Source organism: Clupea harengus, chromosome 4 (genome assembly GCF_900700415.2).
Source record: "Clupea harengus chromosome 4, Ch_v2.0.2, whole genome shotgun sequence".
In the NCBI taxonomy this organism is placed as follows: Eukaryota; Metazoa; Chordata; class Actinopteri; order Clupeiformes; family Clupeidae; genus Clupea; species Clupea harengus.
The window spans coordinates 13,495,352-13,518,461 of record NC_045155.1 but is presented as its reverse complement, the minus strand read 5'-3'; the positions used below and the strand labels follow the sequence as shown (position 1 = coordinate 13,518,461).

Genomic DNA, 23,110 nt, shown 5'->3' with positions numbered 1-23,110 from the left:
ATCTTCCGAAATGTTTTCAAGGTAATCCTTATTTTACTTCACAACACTGTTGAGATTCTTGGCACACTGTGCCTTAACTGTTGCATGTCCCTGTGATGTGTCCCAAGAGATTTAGAGTGGACAGAGATAGAGAAGGTGCTATGACACAATCTGTGTGTGTGCGTGTGATTTTTCAGATAACGAGAAAGAGAGAGTGATTTAGCGTGATACACACTCACCCAGGTGCCTGAGTGGTGTGGCTATTGGCTCAGGCTGTGATACAGACTACTCTCTATCTATGGCTATGCAGTGTGCATCTAATGAGTAAACACACGCTGGGCCAGTGCTGTATTTTAACAGGCTCCTCTCCACAGGGTCTGGGCATTATGAAACACACCCAGGTGCCAGGAACTCCACTCTCTCCAGTCTCCACACTCACTGGTGTGGCCGCCAGCACCACCAGCGCCGCCAGAGCAAACGGGTTGCAACATCTGCCTTCTCTGTGCCCTGGCACAGCTGGGTACAGGCCTGGTGCTGTTAGTTTACCCATAGTCCAGGACACTTCTCCCCCTGCCCCCAAGGATAGAGCAAGTCAGGGCACCGGGTGTTAGGCGACGGCGAACAGACGTCGTGTTGACCGCGGAGCGCAGCACTGGTGCGGCGACAGGAGCGCTCTTGGGGTGGGATATCGGACCACGCAGATGGGACAAGGCATGACAGTTCAGCTCTTAAGTAACACAACAACTTCCAGCGCAGATGGAGAAAAACGGCAGATGGATGGAGCTATATAGCTACTGTTACCAGAGAGCTATACAAATACATCCAATAACTAGACAGATCAAATACATAAAACAGATAGATAGATCGATAGATAGATAGAGTCCGGCAGACGGAGAGATAGATCAGAGAGGGTGACTAGATGAGTGGCAAATAGATGGAGTGTATTTGGAGGAGCTGACTTTACAGGGCCCTGCTAGCTGCTTGCGGTGCCCTTTAATCCAGCTGTGTGTCTCTGTGGGCCTTAAAAGGGCAGATTACAGCTGTAAAGCCCCACTGCAGACCGCCACTGTTTATAAACCTCCAACTAGCCCCTGACAGCAGAGCAGCTACGACCCCAAAACACACACACACACACAAACAAACACAGACACCAACTTTGCTCTCATACCCCCTTAGATGCAAGCAGAGTTGGATAACCGCCCAGCCATAGAGACAGCCAGTCACATGGGTTAAAAGGGCTTTCAACCACTACAGACAGGATTCAACCTCGTCCCTGCGGTGAGGCCTAATGCTGACAGGACACACTGCTGGAAAGTCCCTGGGTGAGGTCAGTGAGTTGCATGCTGAGCTATAATCAGATTAATGTCACTCCAGGTAGTCAAGTGACCTTTAACACGGAATACCTTGGAGTCAAGAGGAAGTGTTTACGTGTGAACTCAAGCAACGCAACACATGACACCATCCATGTCAGCGTCATGTGCACACACACGAGAATTATTTTTGTTTTAAAACATTATTCACCCCGCACACATGCACAGTAATGTCTTCCAAAACCTGTGTCTGTTTTAATGCAAGTATTGTTATGCATTATACCATTCCGTACTACTAGTGCAAAAATGTTGTCATTGGAAAGGCAACCTCCATCATACTGAACTTTCTCTTGCTCTGCTGCACCTTTCAAACGTCCTCAAGCAACTGCACAGGCAAAAGAGGTTGGTGTGGGAGTGCAGACTTATCACCTGAGTGCAGTCTTTCCCAGGTCTTTTGTGAAACACAACAGCACAAAAGACCCCTCTCCTCCGATCATACACACACACACACACACACACACACACACACACAGACACAGGCAAACACAGAGAGACCATGTGCGATGCCAGCCGCTGTTGACATTTTGCCAGACCAGACACAGCCGCTACACGCGTGACGAAAAGCTGTTGACATTTCACCCATCAAATACACCCAACACCAGCGGTGAGAAAACAAGAGGCAGGAGCCAGCCTGGTGAGGGACTGCACCTCAGGCACCACATGCGTGACAGAAGGATGAAGCTAATCTAGTGGAAGAGTGAAAGGGGAGACGACTGCTGTTTCGTTGAAGTGTTATTTGGAAAGTTGTGACGTCAATTGTGCATGATCCCGGACAAAGTCTTTAACAGGTGTGATGGGGCAAGTCTTTTCTTGATTAGTCATCCTGACAAAGAAAGTAGAACTAAATGGAGATGTCTTTTGGAGATGTTGGAGAGACCATGCTTGACTTTCCTCCCATCCACCTGTATACAAATAAACTCTCAAGCTCCCTTGCGACAATTCCTGTGTTGAAGTAACTAGACCACAAGTAAGTAATGCTTGCCTGGTAGCACTGATGGTTTCCTGAGGCCGCACCCCAGCTCACCCACCAATCCAGTGTAGTAGCCATGTATTGTAACTGCGCCAAAAAGAAAGCCAGAATGACAAAAGAAAGCTCATCTTGTGAAGAGAATTTCTAGACTATCGAAAATGCGAAAATGCAGCCATGCCAAGAGAAGAGACCTATAGTGGAAAGTGTGCTTTCTTCCTTATTAGACTAAAATAAATGTGTAGAAATAATGTGCCACTTCTCCAGTAAAGGGAACATTATATTTACTGTATTTGCCAGATGGATCAAATTTGGACAGTGATAGCTTGTGATTGGTGTGTGCAAATGTCACCGTACATATAACCAAAATCCTTGCCGGACTTTTAGACAACGCACCTCGGTGGAACAGTATATTTTCACCAAGTTCTGCCGCCAAACTAGGGCCCCAAGTGTGATATAGATGTTAATGAAAACCTTTAAAGGCCAAGGGTATCGGTTTCATTTCATCTGGTCAATAGCCATTTTCATTTTGAAATGATGGTACTATGCACTAAAGTGAACCGACTAAACTGACTTCAAATAGCAGCCTTTCAATCATTACTCATCATCACTGCTTTTCTTTGGTTATCAATAGAAAAGAAAGAAGATGTTCCTGTGCTGTTTGTGCCTTAGCAGTGTTACTAAATCAAGTGACAGTGTGGCAGTATCTAACTTCAGTCTGTTCTTTTGAAGGAATGGTAGTCGTGACAGAGACTTTACAAACACAGGGGACTTCCTGCTATTCCTACAGGCTTCGGTTATAATGAAGAAAAAAAAGAAAAAACTTATGGCACATCCTTCAGAAAGAACTAAAATAGGCAGCTTCATCTCACCTGCATGATGTTAGAATATCAATATGGAAAGCATAGCCTACTCCCACAGCAGAGAGGGAAAGTCATTGCATCCTCTCTTCCATGAGCCTGCGGCCAGGCACTGGCAAGCCCCAGTTCTGGAGATGAAATCTGTGAGGTATTCTGCTCACCGATGGGAGATGAGGCATTAATGGTTTGTGAGAGTGCTTGTGTCTGTGTTAGTGTATCTGTGTATGAGAGAGAGTGAGTGTGTGTGTGTGTGTGTGTCACTGTGCATGTGAAAGAGAGAGAGTGTGTGTGTGTGTGTGTGTGTGTGTGTGTGTGTGTGTTTGCTCATAATGAGGTCTGACCTTGTTGCTGTAAGACACCCACTCCACAGGCCCACACACAGTTGCTCTGTTACACAGCTCTGGCAGCATTTTATGGACAGAACAGAATGGATGCAACAGTCACTGATCAATGGTGTGCATGTGCATATCTCTTTCGCTCTGTGTCTGTGTGTGTGGGCGCATGTGTGTGTGTGTGCGCATATAAGCATCTAACGGTTGGGGAGGAAGGAGATTTGGTCAGCTTTTCTCCTAATGGCAAGAAATCTAATGTTGCCCATCTAACATATCATTCTGTATAAGACACAAGACCATGTGTGTGTGTGTATGACTGTGTGTGTGTGTGTGTGTGTGTGTGTGTGTGTGTGTGTGTGTGTGTGTGTATGTGTGTGCGTATGTGTGTACGTGGCAGCCTGGGAGAGTCTGGGAGATGGTGCCGGGGGCTGAGCCCTTCCTGTTCTTGATGAAGTTCAGGATCAAATGAAGCTGCAGTAATCCCTCTGCGCTACTGCAGGGCATAACCCACAACATGCCACTGTGCCAGCACCATCCAGTGCAATCAATGCTGCTTTGCGCTTTGCGCTTTGCTCACACACACACACACACACACACACACACACACACACACACACACACAAACACACACAAACACACACACTTGCCTGCTGACACAAACATTCAGAACCCCCACCCACAGAAACAAAAGTACACACACACTCTCTCACTCTCGCTCACACACACACACACACATATATATATATATATATATATATACAGTATATTTATATGCACACAGACATTTACAAATTGTTAGAGCCAGGATGCTGGTATACATCAACACACACAAGTGAATCTCCACCATGACCAAAATGTCATTTCACACTTTCACTAGAAAACAAAAGAGATCTCATAGTACAAACAGACACCTTCCTCATGAACTGAAGGACACCCTACACAGATACATCCTATCAATTTCCTAATGAACACTGTCTTATGTAATGTACGTAATACCTCAAAAATAAGCACAAAATCCAATGTGAAATGTGTAATCTATATGGTTTAGCGCACATGACAACGACGGCAGTTTTGACGGTAATGACCTAACGTGCCCGCCATCCTGGGCTGGATTTGATACTCTGTGCAGTCAACTGGGGATGGATGTGGAATCACAAAATTCAACAGCTGTTTCAAATGTCTGAATAAGAACTGAGTCGGCTCTTTATGACGATGGGTGGGTCCATCATCTGTAGATAGAGGCTTAACCCTCTATATACAGTCATTGGGTGGGTCTAGTTTAGCTTTTTATGTCAGAGAGCTCTCCTCTTAGAGGTTTATTGTGTTTACTAATTTATTTAAATTGGACATGACATATTTCCAAACATATGTATGAATGTACGCATGTTTACATGCCAATTGCACCATGACATGCACAGAAACAAAGTAAAATGTGATTTGATGAGAGAGGGAGAGAGGGAGAAAAGAGAGACTGACAGACTGAAAGCCTTTTTAAACTATCACTGTGTTACTCATTCTGTCATGCAGTGTTTGCATTGCTTTCCGGCAAAACCCTTAATCCCTATCAGGGGAAAAAATACAACCTAGCATTAGTTGTTTTTCTTTCTAACCTACTGTCTTCTGCAGAAATACACACACAGACAAGCACATCAACATGGATCTGTACTGTATGTCTTGTACCCTGGGATGGTACACACACACACACACACACACACACACACACACACACACACACACACACACACACACACACACACACACACACACACACACACACACACACACAGGCAGTCACCTCTGTCAGGCTTGAAAAATAAAATCCCCCTCCTGGTCTGAGCCAGATGTCAGCAGGATTGCTACTGTTCTTCCCTTTTGTCTATAAACAAGATGTCTCTGTTTTCTGTTTAGAGATAAGAGGTGACTAACAGGTCATAAATCCTGTCATTTCCAAAACAATGGCCTGGCAAATCTCAATGTAAGACTTAGGCATTAAAAGGCATTTAAAAGAAGGTGAACTCTATGGACATATAGAGACTTATAAAGTATTTATGCATAAAGGCTAGAAACCAAATGTCTAATAATATCTTGCGTGTGCACAGTCCTGGTGACCTGGTGCGATCACTGCTGCCCAGTATTTCTCAACTGCATTCATGAGCTTTTAACCCGTAACTATTCATCCTGCCGTTGCCAATGGAAACACCGGGAGCCAGCCATGTAAGGTATAAATCAGCAATGTGAGCATAAAGACTGCAGCATAATTAACAGCTACATGAGAGGAACAAAACACAAGTGCCTGGCCAACATACAATACAACACACACACACACACACACACACACACACACACACACACACACACACACACACACGCACACACACACAGTTGCACTTTCACATAAATGCACACAGTCCACGTGCATTAATGACAATTTCTTGTTCTCTCACACACCCTGCCCCCATTTCCCTTTCACTTATCCTCTCTCATTCTCTCTCTCTCTCTCTCTCTCCGTCTCCTTAAACGCTATCCTGTAACTAAGAACACTCAGTCACATGTCCTTCGTTAGCTTCAAGCTCCGCCTCCTCCCTTTGATTGACAGCTAATCCACAGCACTGTTTAATCTCCCCTCTGGCTGCCCCTGATGCTGTAACCCCGGGTGACCATCTACCACACACACACAAACACACACACACACACACACACACAAACACACATGCTCACTAGGACTCGCACTCTTTCTTAAGAAGCACACTCATTCATGTCCAAGCTGGTGCTGGGTTGGAACTAAAAATGGCCCACGGAGCTTATGGCATGAGTCTCTTTCTTTCTCGCGCACACAAAGGCAAACGCCGTGTCGTCAGATTATGTGGCATCTAGCAGGCGTCTCTAAAACAGCTGAGTGGTGTGCCGGTGGCACGCGGTGCATTTAAGGCAGCCTGCATGTATACATGCAACATAAAGCCTCGTACACAGCTTACACTAACAGGCTGAGAAAAACATACAGCATAAACACACGCATACAAACACACACACACATACATACATACACACACACACACACAAACACATACATACACACATACTCACACACACACACATACACACACATTCACACACACATACTCACACATACACACACACACACATACAGACACACACACACACACACACACACACACACACACACACACACACACATATACACACACACTCACACACACACACACACACACACACATACACATAAAATACAGATGAAGTTGCTCTGCCTACACTGTTAATACCACTGCAATAGCCAGCCGTGGACAGATGACGCAGGTTTGTATGTTTGTGTTTCTAATACAGAGATCAGACAGAGAAACAGGGGAGAGGAAGATAGACAGAAAGACACAGAGAGATTTCGCAGAAGGATCAGGGGCAACAAGATTTTGTGAGTCTAACGGGAATCAGACAAAACAATAGGCTTTGTAACACTACAGTACACTGAGCATATCTGGTGAACATGAGTGGTTATTGGCAAACAAATATTGGCAACACGACTACACTGGCAAAGTAATTTAACATGCCAACCACAAAGTCTACATTTTGCATCCCATTTAATCGTTGCAAATACGATGAAAAAGAATGCACACATAGTCTACAGGAAGTATATATATAATTCCTTCAGGGAAATGTGACAAGCACAACAGGTGGCCTTATAAAGTAACACTTTGGTAAACGCTGATTTGGACTCTCTAAAATCTTATTTCCTATTCACAGTAGGACGTGAGCATATGGTGTAGAGCCATGCATGTTGTTTGAGAAATCTTATTCGATTAGATATGCAACACAGGTTTGTGTCTGTTTTTATTCCACACGTTTATGATCGTTATTCAACTGTGTATATAGAACTCATTCTATTTTAATGAATGACCTCTGCCCATATCAACCACAATGATGCTAAAACCTTAAACAGCCTTTGGATGTGCCTAATATGCTGGAAACAGATTGCATTAGAAGACCTTCTAAATCTCTGACTACTGCCATTAAACACATAGGTAATGATCTTGCCTCCCTTTCCTTTTGCTCTCTTCTTCCAAGGAGATGGGTCACCTCTTTTAGCTGAGGTCTTCCTGTTAAAAGGGAGTTTTTTTCTTTCCACCATCACCTAGGGGGTTCAGCCTCTGGACTCTGTAAAGTGGCTTGAGACCATTTAAATTGTTATTGGTGCTATATACATACAATTGAATTAGATTGAACTGTCTTTCTGAGAAGTCGGTGTGATTTAGCTAGAAATGTGTTTCATACATTTAGAAACGTATACTAACCAACTTATGTGCTTACCATTGAACATGCCATAATTGTCTACCCTGGCATTGTTTTCATTCTGTTGCCAAACCACAAGTAGACTGACATCCAGTAAACCACCCTGTAGACAAGATTCATAAGCCACTATGTCAACAACCGAAATATAATACCCCACAATGAGGGCAATCCCATACTGTACACATGGACAAGCCAATCAGAACTGGCACAAGGATGACTGAACCAATGAGAGGACGGAGAAACCCTCTGCACACAATACCTGGGGAGCACCTGTGAGTCTTTGCCTATGTAATCCACCTTTCAACCACACTAATTCCACAGCGATGCAGAGACAGACACACATAGAATGGACGGGGTTACCCCAGGGACTGCTACTGTTGACTGACATTATGAGCAATCCACAGAAGGACAACCATGAGAGAAATTAGGTGACCAACGAGTACTCACCAGGTCATGATTGATTGAGTTGGAGTCATCTTCGGGAAAGGGGACGTAAACAGCTAAGGCCACACAGTTGGCAAAAATAGACAGTAATATAAAGATATCAAAAGGTCTGTGGTCACAGTGTTAAGGAAAGGATGAAAAAGCACATGTTGATTATATTTGTTGATTATAAACAGCATCCTAATTGTGTGAATTTGGTATACAGGGGTATATCTGAACATAATAACACAGCTTTCAAAAGCAGTTAGTGCCATTATTTTTAATCTCTACAATACTATAATGACCTAATCAACAAGCAGATGCCGCTTTGTTTTGCTACAGCAAATAAGACCAAATAAGGTGCTGAAATGAGTAAACTTATGTAGTATATCTCTACTGACTCATCACTTGAAGAGAAAAAAACATGCACTGCCAAAAGCTATACAATACACCAAACACTCTATTGATGCTGTTCATGCAACTGATGAAAACAACTCATGACAACAAAACGAGGAGAGGGAACTGGACTCTGAGATAAACCGACTTGAACCAGACTCATCCTGAATGAAGGATACTTCCACTCCACCAGGTTAATGCAGGCCCTGCGTATGGGGTTGTTGAGGGTGAGGCAGAAGAGGGCCCTCGGGGGGCGGTTGTTGTTGGTGCTACCTTTGCTCCTGCTCTTGGCATACTGCTGTCGCTTGCGCTGGGAGAGGGACCCCACGGGAGCCGAGCCCGCTGTGGAGTGGCTTCTCATAGTTGGTGGGGCGCCACCCTGGGCACTGCGAGCAGCATCGATCGCAGCCTCCCAGGATAGGCTTCCAGAGTGGACCAGGGGTGGTGGGTCGGCGAGGGCGGGGCTTGTGTGCCAAAGGGGTGGATCGTCACCAGAGGGAGGGGCTCTGGTGCTGCTGGCATAATTTGCCCCTGAGGGAGGAAAGAGAAAGAGGAGAATGAAAGACCAAAATCAATGGGCTGCCATGAAAACTGAAGCACTATCTGAGAATTACTGGGTCATCGTTCCATGGCTGTAACTTACTGGCTGCTGTGCCTTTCAACTAAGGCTCACACAGCCCAGTTAATGTTTAGCCACAGAACACAGAATACAGAACAAATGGATGCCAGGGTAGAATAATGTTACCAGTCTGATGTTAGTAATTCATATCATCAAGAAAAAAGAACTAAAGCCAATCTAAAGCCAATGTTCAATAAGAATAATTGGGGAATGGGACAACACATTGGGAAAATACATACTTACAAAAAACACTGCAAAATATTCATAGCACAGTTCTTATATCTATTTTATATGTTAGTTTTTAGTCTCAAGACAAGACAAGACTTGTTTTGATGTTAAAGGTTTTCTTATATACTTTAAGTTGCCTTGTCCTCTTCAAAAACAGAAGAGAAACTTAAAATCACCATAAACCATATTAACTGAAAACATGGTTAATCTATTTTGTTCTTTGATTATCTTATGACCTGTGCATTGGCTTACATTTTCATAACCACATATGTGACAAGTGGTAAAGAAATGAAAAGATTACTATTACCTGTATAGTCAACTAGGCTACGCTTAAATATAGATGGCCTATAGATATACACTATAGTTACACAGTAACCCAAAAGTTTAAAAAGCAACAACGAATGCGTATTCACACATAGAAAATTGTATTTGAACTTTTTCCTGTATTTATCAACCTCCATTATATTACAAAGTCGTAATAATGTGCTAATAAATAAGTGAGACTAAATATAAATCACATTGCAGGAAAGGTCGAGGTTCGTTAAAACATGTTTCCGAAAATGATTCAGTCAGAAGTGATGAAAACTCGAACAATAACTATCGTATCATGTTATCGAAGCTACATAAAATATCATCAAGCGTCTGCATTAATGACGTTTCAGAAAATAGCATGCATTTTGTTTTACCTGCCCTTTCTTGCAAGCTCAGAAATCAAATAGAAACATTTGTGAAAATACACAACATACCTTGGCTGAGAGCAATAATCTCTGAGGCTATTTCAATTTAATATAAAGCGAAAGTTTACACATACTTCCAACCAAGCGCCCATAGCATGACACTGAACAGATGGACGGGTGAGGAGGGCGAACGTGGCACACGCACAAATGAAACAATTCCGTGCTCAAGGCGATAGCACTGCGAGAGCGCATGCATCCCTACGCTCGCCCTGGCATCACCGATGACAGTTGAGCACCCGGGTAGCCTACACGTTTACCTTCTGACTGTTCTTCTGCGTCTTGCATCCCCTCTTCCACATCGAAAATTTGCGTCTAGAGAAGTATCCGCAACTGAGTCAGAGGACATACACATCGACGTCCATTAAATCTTATTCATCCGCATATTATAAAGTGCTTTCTGTAGTTATCCAAGAGAGTTGCGAAAAACATGTTGCAACATCCGGGTGCTGGCTTTGCATGATTGATAGCTCTCTCATGGTACCCACTCTCGAGTGGTGGCAAATTATTTCATTGATCATGAAGTCTTCTTTAGGTGTGTGGACATCCAACTGTTGACAGCATCGTCCATTCTCTCCTTCCTCTCATCGCTCTGTGTGAGCGTAGTCTGTGTTGTGACAGCGGGATGCGAGAGGAGGCTGAGGCTGCTGGAAATCCCGAGGGGGGATGTTAATCCCGTTTTAGTGGAGACAGGCAAATAACTAAAGCATCCGAGGGATTGCGAGTCCTGTTGCACTCTCAGATGCACACAACTCACCACACACAAAAAACCCACCGAAGAATGAATTCGGTTCAGCTTTCTAAGAGTCCTGAGTAGATCACCAGAACACCATCATTCTTACTGAAATGTTCTAAAACGTTTGCTAGTTTTGACCACACAATAAATAAAAGCATTCCGTTTGTGTTTGATTCTTAACTTGCAAACATTTTGATTACAAATCTGAGGGTTAAATGACGTCACGTGAACTAAAATGCGTGGGTAAAAGAATTCAGCAGCACCTGTTGCTTCTTAAGCAGATAATACCAGACAACGTTTTTGCCTTTTTTTCCAAGGCAAAAAATCCAAATATATTGATAATTGTGCTGTTGGTATGTTGAGACAGCAGCATAGGCTATTTCACTTCGTTATACTTTCTCCTTAGCTATATCTTAACATATATTAGTGAGTGTTTTATCGTCATGTCCATTGAAATATAGATGTGAGATATGGTGTAAATGTGCCAAATGCCTACACATTTCAAATTACGTTTGGAACTGGTTGCTGCGGGACGGCACTCTTCGTCCATTGTTTTGACTTGGACATATGCAAGAACCACCACCTGACACGTGAAGCTAGCTGGTACCAAATCAATACAGACACGTTCCTAGAAAACTTGAAGAGTTCTGAAGGAAAGTAGCCTATTCTGTGTTTGACTGTAGGCCTACCAGTTAATGTGCTCATAAGTCATAAATCACAAGACAGGCACAACAATTAGAACATTAGTTTAACCTATGTCAAGCATACAGTTCAGTAGTTCAGAGAGTAGCCTACCTGCTGGGTGAGATTTACTTTAGAAGCTTACATGTTTAGCCTATGTTTAGAAACAGCACGAACAATAGAGCGTCTAAACGACATATATTCTCTGTAGCCTATTGGTAAGGTAGGCCTATGTGTGTATTGTCATTATTTTTATTGTTTAAGTACCATCAAGACAGTCTTCCCGGTGTCTGTTGAATCCTATGTAGACAACCTTACCTCGGCAGGGTCCACGTATCCCGCGTATGAACGCCATTCATCTCCCTCCACGTTATGACCAGACGACGACATTAGATTGCCACATTTCTCAGCTACATTAAAAATACAGGAATGTACCGCACTCTGTAAAGTTAGCCTCGGAACAGTGGATTAACCTGTCTGTAGCAGATAACTGTTTCGCAGTGATAATCCCCCCATAATAATCCCCCTAATGTTCTTGACTCAACCAAAGGGTGTTACAGCCCTACCTCAGCCAATAACTGAAGAGGAGGGCATTTGAAATGATTTTATCATTTCATACAAATATTGCTTGTCAGCCTACCAGTTGGAAATAATCAGAAGTTAAAAGTGTTTTCCATATTAGCCTATAGGCACACCACATGTTTGTAGGCTATAGCATTGGCCTAAACGATTAATGAAAATTATATATATATAATGTTACATTAGCAAATGGGTCACATCAATCATTTTGCTATTACTATGGAATGAAGATAGGCCTTATGATGAGGATACATGTCAGGCATATTTTGCACTGCCCCCTTGTGCTGGTACTAAAGGCCTAGGCCTATGCACTTTTAACGTGCCCTTTCCAAATCTATTTTAGCCATAAATTATTATTGTACGATGTTTGGATTCTGAAAACGTTGTATGCTCTTCACACTCAGCCAATATGAATTAATTGGGCTTTATAATTATTCGTGCCAATTGTTACGAGCTGGTTCATAGAGAGACGGAAGATGATTGTATGAGGGGAAATAATCGAAAGTGGAACTATCGACAACCCTCTAGTTTTGCGGGGAGGAAAGAATGACGAAATGTGTTCGTCGAATTTCCTCCGTGTTGCCGCATGTGTTTAGCAGCATACAAGATGGAGTCCGTAAACAAAGCTGGGCATCTTATGAGTCTTGCAGCTTTACAACAATATGATCCATATATAAATAAACTTCTCGACGTAACCGGGCAGGTAGCACTGTACACATTCAACTCTAAAGCAAACGAATGGGTAAGATTTTAATAAAACCTCGAAAACGTGTAACTGTTCAGACCAGACTAATGTTAGTCCGAAGAGTGTTAGCCATCGCTAGCCATATACACTACCGTTAGCAAGTTAGCAATCACAGATAACCAGAAAGCACCTAACTTTGCAAGAGTTTGGTGCCATGATAACTGGCGTACTGCGTTTACCTAATGTTATATTGTGTTTTTCAAAGTCAATTTTGATACGTCGGAGAATATGCTAGCTATTCAAAGTAACGTTAGCTAACATTAGGCAATAGCCAGATTGATGTAGTAAATGTCAAGACAGTAATAACATAATAGTAACGATAGTCTGTTAACGTAAGGCATGAATTGTTGTTCGGGTGAAAATCTGTTGTTCAGCTACCCCATGGCATTTCATCAGCCAAAACTGAAGATCAGCATTTAGGTTCACTGAACGTAGCTATCGTTAGTAAGAATGTGTGCTGGAACACCTGCAACTCAACATGTCACACGAAGCCATGACTGCAAAGTTTTACTGTTAATAAAGTGGTACGTTCTATTTACGAGCAACATATCACTGTTCCTCTTCAGGAAAAGACCGACATTGAAGGCACCTTGTTCGTCTACGCCAGGTAAGCCAAAATGGTCCATGTGAACATGGTTTGCTATTTGTCATCGTGTTGCTGATTTGTTCAATTTATAGACATGGTGACCATTGTCACACAATACACGTATTAGCACTACGTATGTTTTACTCAACATGCGTCCGAACCTCTTTGTTCCCAAGGTCGGCATCTCCTCACCATGGATTCACGATCATGAATCGTTTGAGCACAGAGAACCTGGTGGAACCCATAAATAAAGACCTGGAATTCCAGCTACAGGACCCCTTCCTCCTCTACAGAAATGCCAATCGTAAGTTAACAACTGCATAGTCTGTATGGACGTGCATAACTTCTAATACATGGTAGTGATCTGATCTGGCATGCAGATGCTGAAATTGTCCTACCAACAAGGCAGGATTCAGACAGGTTTGTGTAGGATATTTGCAAACTGTGATTCAAACTGTCTCTATATTGTCCAGTAGAGGGAGCTAGTGGTGTACATATCCTTGATACAGGCAGCTTTTTAGGTCCTAATTTTAGTTGATGTAGACTATATGTTTGTTGTCTGTTTTTAAATGCAACGCAGCTACTAATGGCAGTACACCAGACCATGACATACTTAGATATGTTTACTGTGTGTGAGACAAGATTTCAGGAGAGGCTTTACTGGCAGTGCCAATAAGAGTTCGATATGAAGGCTCCAGTTCAGTGGTCTGACCTGTAGTGGTGTAAAGGGATGTGTCTTTTACAGAAAGTATAATCACAATGGCACTATCATCTGAGCTCCTGTACATGTGGACATTCACAGAACTATGAAACCCCTCATGCTGGGAATAAAAGAAATGTAAACATAATTTGGGTGAATGAAAGAATGCAGCAGCCCTTTGGCTCATAAAAGGAACCGTTCCCCCACGTACAGACAGTTGGAAGTATGTACATTGCTCTATGGTTCTAAGCTACTCATTCTAGGTCTCTTGGGTAGTTGGTGCTCCAGCTCTTTTCATAGTTTGTGTTGTATAGAGCTGAAACATTTAATATGACAAGATAGCCCTATGTAACACTGAGATTATAATTCTGCTGCTTCTCTGGTCCTTGTGTGTTATGGCAGTTGTCACCAATAGAAATCATTCTTCAGACATGAAGACGTATGACACAAGCATTTACCGACATGCAACATTCATGTCCTAAGAACATATCTGGACTAAAAAATCAAGTGCTCAGAAGCTTAAAGCGGCACTGGGCTTTTGGACACAGTGCAGATAAAGTTTCACAGTGTAACAAAACATTCGGTAGGGCTAGTTTGGAAAGTGATTCAGTCCATCTGCCATTTGCCTTCACTCTTGCCGCCTGCCTTCATTTGATGACAATGGCCAAAATGTCCAAACCCAGCGCAGTCAATTGAAGTTCCCTAATGCACATAATAATGAGCACATCATGAGCCTCAAGTATCCTGAACTACTATACATGTAAGCATGCATGGAAGACTTGCCTCTGTATACACTGCCAAAGACGCGTCCAATGGTCCTCTGAAACATGACCTTTCCTCTGTGGCGGAGTTTGCTGAGGTTATTGTGAGGGTGATGAGACATTTTTAGCAGAAACATCTCTGTTGCAGGCTTCAGTCCTCTCCCGCCAAGGGAGCACTTGTCTCCTCATCTGCTTTAGGAGAGCACCATATCGGGCATCATTATGCTGCTATTCCCTTCAGCTCAAGTCAGACTGAGAGGCTCTTTGGTGGTCCATTACATTGTCATCATCTTGTCAGCTGAGTGAGTTATCCAACGTCCACTTATGAGCCAAATGTCCTTCTTGGTTCCCAGAAACATCTGTGCGCTGCAGTCAGTCTCGTCGCAATGTGAATCAGACTCCTCGCTGGAAAAAAGATGTGCGGAGGAATAAAGAAAGTCCTCTGGGTGTAAAGCCACAGCCTCCTCTAAAGTATGGCCACAGAGACAGAGAAAAGTTCTGTCGAATACAGACAGAAAGCCGCGTGGCCGTGATGAAGGTCTTATTTAGATTTGCCTCTCCACTACAGACCTGCGGTAGATTCCTAGACGTGCATTTGTCATTATAGGGAATGTGCTCTTGAGAAGTTGGAGCGTGTCTGCGTTCAGAAATACATTTAGACTGTGTGTGTGTGTGAATGTGGGTGGAGAGGTTATATGCTGTAGCGTTTTGCCTCCTGCCAGCTCATCTCCCAGTCTGTTTATTCCTTTGGATATACTCTGAACATAATCGTTGCCAAGCAGCCAACCTCTTGGGAATAGCTGAACAGCGTTATTGGTGTTGACAAACATCACTTGTTCTTTTTCCTGTGAACATGGTCATAAATGTCATATAGCTCCGGCCAGAACATTTAAAAAAGAATTTACATTATAAATGAAAGAATAAAGTAATTGTTTGGGCTCATCACGTAACAGACTTTCTCTTTCTCTCTTTCTCTGTCTTCCCCCTTCTCTCTGTGCAGTGGGAATTTACAGTATCTGGTTCTATGATCAGAGTGACTGCCAGCGCATAGCCCAGCTGATGGTGAGGTAAGAGCTAATCCCGTTGGTCTTTGGTGGCGACAAGGTTTTACATTGTCACTTAATATCAAAGAGACCTTGCTAGATGACAAGCACCTGTGCGGGTCATTTTGAGGCTAGTAGTCTGCCACTGTGGTGCCCTGGTGAAGCAGTGCCTCTTGCAATCCTATTGGTCATTTGAAAAACAGGCAGTGTAGCCAGGCAACCTGACCATTAAACTGCCATGGGATAATTATTAAAGTAAGCAACAGAGCCTAGCTCTGTGCACTTAGTCTAAAGTGAACTCTGAATGTGTCGGTCAGAGTTGTATGCTCGGACAAATTCACTTCTTCAAACATGTCCCCCACATATACAGACCCATAAGTACCACGTGTTCCAATTTTGTATAAGTGAGACATTGTAAATAAGTGAGATGTTAACACAATTTTAGCACAGTGTGACTTCTAGATGTTTTGCACATGTACATGTTTTGAAAATGGTAGCTTACAAACAGTAACTTCTCTTTGTAGAGAAGATTCATGCTGTTTAGTTCTGAAAGTGAGCAACCTGGCCAGCTCTGTGTGATGCAGCCCAGAGTAACAACTTTCACCAAGATCCCATTCAAATGAAATGTTAGAGAAATGCCTGGTATGACCAGAAGCTTTCTACAGTGGCCAGATGGCCCAAATATTTACTTTTCAAACATTCTCACTGACCTTGGTTCTTGGCAGGACTATAGAGCGAACAACAGCACCCTCTGGAGGTTGAACCCTATATTGTTGTCATGGAAGACTGAGAGTATAGAGCTTTTACCCAATCTGTGTTTTCCTGTGTTACTGATGCTTCAATGTTTGCGTATGTTTGCGCATGTCTGATTTTTAGGATAGTCAAAGAGGAAGCATTGCGGGCGCAGCAGGGCTCTCCTGATCGAGCCGTTGCCGCGCGCACCAATGGCTGCGTGGGGACTCGTCCCATCGACATCCTGGAGCTCCTCAGCAAGGCCAAAGAGGAGTACCACAGGGTAAGAACAGCACTTGGTCAGGACTGCAGACACAAAAACAGCTGGCCATGTAAGGCTGTTTATGTCCACTATGTGCCTGGGTAAATCATTGTACCAAGGCTTATAAGAAGATAAATTGCAAGAACGAGCCCTTGATGTTGAAGTTGTTTTAGAATGCCATGACAAGTATGAAGTCCATTTGGATGGAGTGGTGTTCTGTGTGACCAAGAACAGCACCTATTATTAACTGTCTTCTAGCAGCTGAAACCAATGGACAGTTTCACAGGTTCTGCTAATATAGGTATGGAAACGGAGGCAGGGTCAATAGCAGAATTTGTCAATGTTTGATTTTTGTTCTGTTCATTTGCTTTTCTTTGAAGAAAACAGCACCTCCATGCAGGTAAATTCTCATATTTTAGTTGAGGAAGTCAACCGATAAATCTGTGAAAACTGCTAAGGACACGTAAATGTTTAAAATTGATTATCATTATTTTCCCACTGGGGAGGGGGGAGGGGGGAGTTCTATGTGGTCATACATGTCATGATATGTGTTAGGTTCTTACAGCACCTGTATGCGCAGTCACATTTGAACACTGAAAAATACATTGCAATGGTGCTAAATTGATGAACATAAACAAGTTCAGCAGTAGTTGATCTCGCACAACGAATATCAAGGATGTGGAATGATGTGTAAACTGAGCATGACTGTGAGAGTCATTAAGGGAAGTGGTGGTGTGAATTAGTCTGATGTGAAATAGTCTGCCTTTCACAGCCTAAACCTGTGCCTATGAGGGTTTGCCTAAGTGTGATTGAAGTCTTGTGCTTTAATCCAGATAATGCACAGCCTTTGGAGAATGGATGTAGTTTGCATAAACAAATAGTCACTGGTGACTGGCTATTATGTGTACCGACCACACACCTGCAGTCCGTTAATCCCATCCCAATCCCAGAAAAAATGCCCTGCCATAAATAGTTTTTGTGTTTATCATGCATACAGACACAGACTATATCGGCATATTGTCCCACTCTCTTACACAGGAGGGATTACTGTGTGTTTTAATCCTGGATTACACTAGTCAGGACCACCTCAACATGTATGTCTTATGTACTCTTCGCCTTACACTGGAATGTGATGGAATGTTCAGTACTATGGCGTTCTCAAAGCAATTAAACACAGTCCTTCAAGTGATTCTCTTTTCCCTGTTAGCACACTAGCTAACTAAGATGAGGACTTCTGTTGTCTTGTTGATATATTGTTTCACTTTTTACTATTAATGTTGATATAATGGATGTGTGTGTGTATTTCCCCCAGAGCCAGTCAGGGGAGTCTGAGCCACCTGGGGGTGCTGATGTGGGGCAGAAGCAGGCAGGGCCCACAGAGCGCAGGGCCAGCTCAGCACCTCAGGAAAAGGTACCAGTGGGACTCAACTAAACTAATTACTGTCTGCCGCAGAGTTCTGGAGGCCATCTCTGAGACTTTGTTTGCCTTGAAGGGGGAGTTGATGTATTTTGTAAGATTTCCGAGTAACTCAACGCTTGACAACTAGATAAGCAAAGTCCACCACAACTATTTTTGACAACTTGATTATTCTAACCTGTCAAATTTAAAGACATTCAGTTTGACAAAATGTTTATTTGTTGTTTTTGAGCCTTCTTGTTTGTGTGCCCGTGTGTTTCCAGACCACCCACACAGTTGTGAAGCAGATAACAGTGGAGGAGTTGTTCGGCAGCTCCCTACCCAAAGACCCGACGCCAGCCTGCCCCAACGCCGCCGACGCCTCCCAGCCTCCCGAGAGCTTCCTGCACGGGCGCGCCTACGGCCCGCCAGTCCCTCCCCTGGAGCCCCTGCTCACCCCTCGCCTCACCGCAGACCCCGGGGGGAGCGACCGGCCGCTCATCCCGGGACTGGTCCCCCTCCTCCAGCCCGCCGGCTCCAGGGAGCCCCAGCAGACGTCCATGTCCCCGCGGCTGGGGCCGCCGACCGGGCAAGAGCCGCTTATTAACCTCGGCCCTCCTCCTGTCTCACACGCTCCGGCGGGACCACCGGCCCCGCCAGCCTACATGACCCCCTCTAAACACGACGGCCACCCGCTCTCTCTGCCCCCCCTCGCCCCCAGCTTCCTCATCAACTCTCTGGTCACCCCTCAGAGCTTCAGAGAGCCCGTCTCCAAACCCTCGACGGCCTTTGGCGGCGTGCCTGCAGTACCTGTTCAGGTGAGTGTGGCCTTACTCTGACTACTCTTACTCTTACTCTGATGGTTCTAGACATTGAGGGATGGTACTGTAAAAATCTATAAGCTTTATTGTGGGGCGTGGTTGTATTGGTTATCGGAATATAGGTATTCCAGTTACTGGTGGTCCTTGTTTGAATCTGGCTTCATTTTGAACGGTGCTCGTCCTTGAATCGTTCTTGTCCTTGAGCAAGACAAAGTTTTAAGTTCGACTGGGCCATTTTAGATTCATCTAAACAAGCACTGCCACAGTTAAAGCGTCTATTTGTTTTTACGGCTAAATATCCCTATCCCATTCCGAACCCTACCACCAAATGATGTTGTTTTCCCCACAGCCAAACAAAGAAGTGGACGTGTTTGCTCAGTCTCAGAGTTTGGTGAAAAACATTCCCGTAAGTATTTTCATATGGTACTGTCATGTTGAGTGGTCTTTGGTGCGACTCTTCCTCCCTATTACCCATAGTTACCCAACATTGACTCAGGAGGTCTAGTTTTGCCTTTTACAAGTAATTACTGGGATAATATTACTGGTACGTTACAAAAATGACAAATAATATTACAAACCAAATCACCCACTTCTGTTATATTTGCTTTTTCTTAAACATTGAAATTACTTTCTAAGTGTATTATCGCGTATCAGGTCCATTTACTTATTCTAATGTCATGTGTGTGTTCTGTCCTCCAGCCGGTCACCATGAAGGCAGGGCTAGGCGCACAGCCCTCCTTGCTCCTCTCACCAAGTGCATTCCAGCATTCCCCCAAGACGACGGAGTCGCCCAGAACCCAGGCGCCACCCCACTCTCCCCCAGCCAATCGAGGAACCAGAGAGCACCAGGCCTCTGCGGGTCTCAGCAAACACCAGCTTCAGGACACTCTAGTCCACCTTATCAAGGTATACGTCGCAACACTCACAAACACACACAATGACATGATCGGGTCAGACACAGATACGAATACAGTTGACAAGGATAATGTATCTGTGGTGTCAATGGTATCAGTATTCAAATCTTTAGGTCAATATAGATCAGAGCTGCATGAAAGTAAAAAATACATTGAGGTTGTTTTGACTGGCAGACTGTGATGACGAAACTCCAGTAGCCAATCTATGTGCGTTATCTACGTGCATCTTAGTTAGCACATCTGGTCCTGCTGACTGAAATGTAATGTTTTTCCTTTGTCTGTGTCTTGGCAGAACGACCCCCATTTTCTCAGTGCAATCCATGAGGCCTACATACAGAGTCTCACCAAAGAGCTCAACAACATGAAGCTATAGCCACAAAGCCCTGGACTGAAACAAGAAGGGAAGAAGGGAAGGAGGGAGAGAGGGACACGTACCCTCTGTTGCTGAAGGGACAGCTTCTTCACCTAGCCCGGGCCGAGGCCTAGTCGCTGCTGGATTGGGGGGGCCAGACGAGGGAGCTTAAGTGTGGCTGACTGGGCCTAACACTGAATCTAGGTCATTGACTGGTCACTCCCAAATACACACACACACACACACACACACACACCTCACAACACAACACACATTTCACAAAACATCCTCCCCACGGGGACATGGCCCGCGTCACAAGTACAGGGACTGGCGTTGCCTAGGCAACGCCAGTGATGGTCCCTCCGACGAGGGCATGCCAGTTTAGTCACTAAACTCATCGCGTGAGCAAAGCATCAACACCTACTTGCAGTTTGAAGTGTATCCTGCAAAGAGCAGCTTTTTTGTGTTGCAGTACTGCATTCCCCCTACTTTCTCTCCTCCTTCCTTTCTTTCTCTTTCTCTCTCTCTCTGGTTTTGTTAGTCTCTTTCGTCCCCTCACTCCACAGCTCTTCCTTTTTCTCCTTCTTTGCATCAGATTCCTTCTGGCCATCCTTATATTAACTTTCTTTTTTGCACTCCGCTGCCAGCGTTTCCCCGTGTGTTTGAGGGAACTTGTGCAATTTAAAGCAATGCGTTGTGGGATATTTGTAGTGCCTGTACAAAAGGCTAGTATGTTTTTTTTTTGTGTTTGTGTGTGTGGTTTTTTTTCCCAAGGTGAAGATTTAGGGTATGAGTGATTGTTTTAGTCCCCTGGCCATGGAGTTTGCAGTAGTGAATACTGCATCTCACAACTAACCATGATCAGTGCGCTAGACCAGCAGAACTAAGGAGGATTGTTTACAAATGCCTGAATTGATTTCAAAGCAGTTTTTAATTCATTTAAAAGGGCATGTGGTACCTTTGGCAAGTGAATGACATTGTGTACCATCTCCGATATGAGTTCATCCTTTTTAATTGGTAACTTGTTTAAACCTTTTTCTTCAGCATATTAAATCTGCCAGAGATGTGAATGCACAGCTTCCAGAAGGTAGACGTGTGATCATGAGTTTGAGCCTTTTGGGTTGCCAGATTCTACAAAGGAAGGTCACTGAAAGCACTGGCCACTGCAGTTATGGAGGGGACTCAGTCAAGCACTCGATATGCCAAAACTACACTGAAACGGAAGCGCTGTTAATGATTAATCTGCCTTATGTTCATCTCATTGATATTTTTTCTATATAAATATAATGAGTTTTTGATCATCCAGTGGAAAACCTTGCATCATCCTTTTGATTTAAGTAAAGAAAAAGCCCTGTTAGTGTGCAATACAGCATTTGGCCATTTCATGCCGAATATAACCATCCTCTTCTATCCAGCTGTCAAGCTTACACAGAGACAGAACAGAAAGACAGAAAAAGAGGACAAAGAAGCAGTTTTGACCATTAAAGTGGTTGTACACTGGTATGTATACATGTGTTTGTGCCATATGTAAACCTTTTGTAATATGCCATAGTGACCAAATTGGTTCAAGAATGGAAGGTCAAACCTGTAGAATTGACAGCCCCTTTAAATACATTGGTTAGGTGAGTCAAGTAGTCCCCACCTCCCTTGAAGCAATGCTTACTGCTCTGAACAGATCCTAAGTTCAATGGCCAATGACTCAATGGCCAATGTGGCTTTTGTGCTTCTAAATGATTTATCTCGAATGTGAGCAGCGTTATTTCAGATGGCTGTCTGTCTGTAAGTGCTGAACAGCTAATGTGTTTGATGTGCCATGCAACAGATGATTGTATTTGGTTTGCATATATCCACTATATACCATGACTGCCCTGAAAAGCACAGTAGACCTAGGCTACAAATACATATTCAACAGTGGAATGATCTATATGTTTCTTCCTCTTCAACAAAACTTGAATGTCATTCAAACTTAAATACTGTAAAATGGCTTTATGTGTTTACGAATATGTTTACTCCAGTGAAGTGCGTTTAGAGGGCCACATTATTTTGCATATTTAAGTGGAAGACATGTCAACCTGGAGGCAGCCATATCACTCCTCTTGTTTGGCAATAGCAATTTCTGTCTCTGAAGACCCTAACAAAACTATTCCAATAACATCAATAAAACGATCTTGAAAGCACATTGTGCATATCTGTTCACCAGTGTACATGTGTTTTAACATGGTTATTATCTTTCTGAAATTCACAGGCTCGTTCTCCTCTAAATCTGGATCTTATTTTGGATGTTGGTTCTTAAGACATTTAGACCGATCTATTTGACTGGCTTCTATTTGTAGTCATCCTGTACCATACCCCAAAACACCTCAGTATGTGAGGTACTGTCGCACCATCCTGAAACTGTAGTAAGATACCTGATGGAGGTGATCTGATACAGTTAGTGTAAGTAATGTGAGAATAAGGTCTCTTTTTACATTTGAAGACATTTCACATAATGACCACTAGATGGCAATAACAACTTCACATCTCAGTTGATGATGAAATTAAATGGTAGGTGTACTTGGTATCCTTTTGTTTTCAGGGGACAATTATGTTTAC

The 23,110-nt window shown here is 43.5% G+C and overlaps 2 protein-coding genes across 6 annotated transcripts in view; one reads left to right on the top strand and one right to left on the bottom strand.

Annotated features, from left to right (window-relative positions):
* Positions 1–12,106, bottom strand: part of LOC105898925 (voltage-dependent L-type calcium channel subunit alpha-1D) — a 64,942-nt gene extending 52,836 nt beyond the window's left edge. For 4 of the 5 annotated variants that reach the window (XM_031566315.2, XM_031566318.2, XM_031566317.2 and 1 more), the window contains exons 1-3: positions 11,946–12,106; positions 8,809–9,160; positions 8,258–8,363 (exon numbers count right to left, since the gene is read on the bottom strand). In XM_031566315.2, the coding sequence (XP_031422175.1) occupies positions 8,258–8,363; positions 8,809–9,160; positions 11,946–11,982 (495 nt within the window). In that variant the 5' untranslated portion in view covers positions 11,983–12,106. Of the gene's footprint in view, positions 1–8,257; positions 8,364–8,808; positions 9,161–10,470; positions 11,040–11,945 lie in introns of those variants that run through there. The other variant, XM_031566316.2, reaches the window with a different exon arrangement.
* A 502-nt stretch (positions 12,107–12,608) lies between these two features.
* Positions 12,609–22,676, top strand: dcp1a (decapping mRNA 1A). Its single transcript, XM_012826189.3, has 10 exons — positions 12,609–12,948; positions 13,518–13,558; positions 13,714–13,841; positions 15,999–16,065; positions 16,918–17,056; positions 18,348–18,446; positions 18,716–19,249; positions 19,602–19,658; positions 19,952–20,158; positions 20,459–22,676. The coding sequence occupies exons 1-10, from the start codon at positions 12,793–12,795 to the stop codon at positions 20,537–20,539; spliced, it is 1,509 nt and encodes a 502-aa protein (XP_012681643.2). The 5' UTR covers positions 12,609–12,792; the 3' UTR covers positions 20,540–22,676.
* Positions 22,677–23,110: the final 434 nt, after the last annotated feature.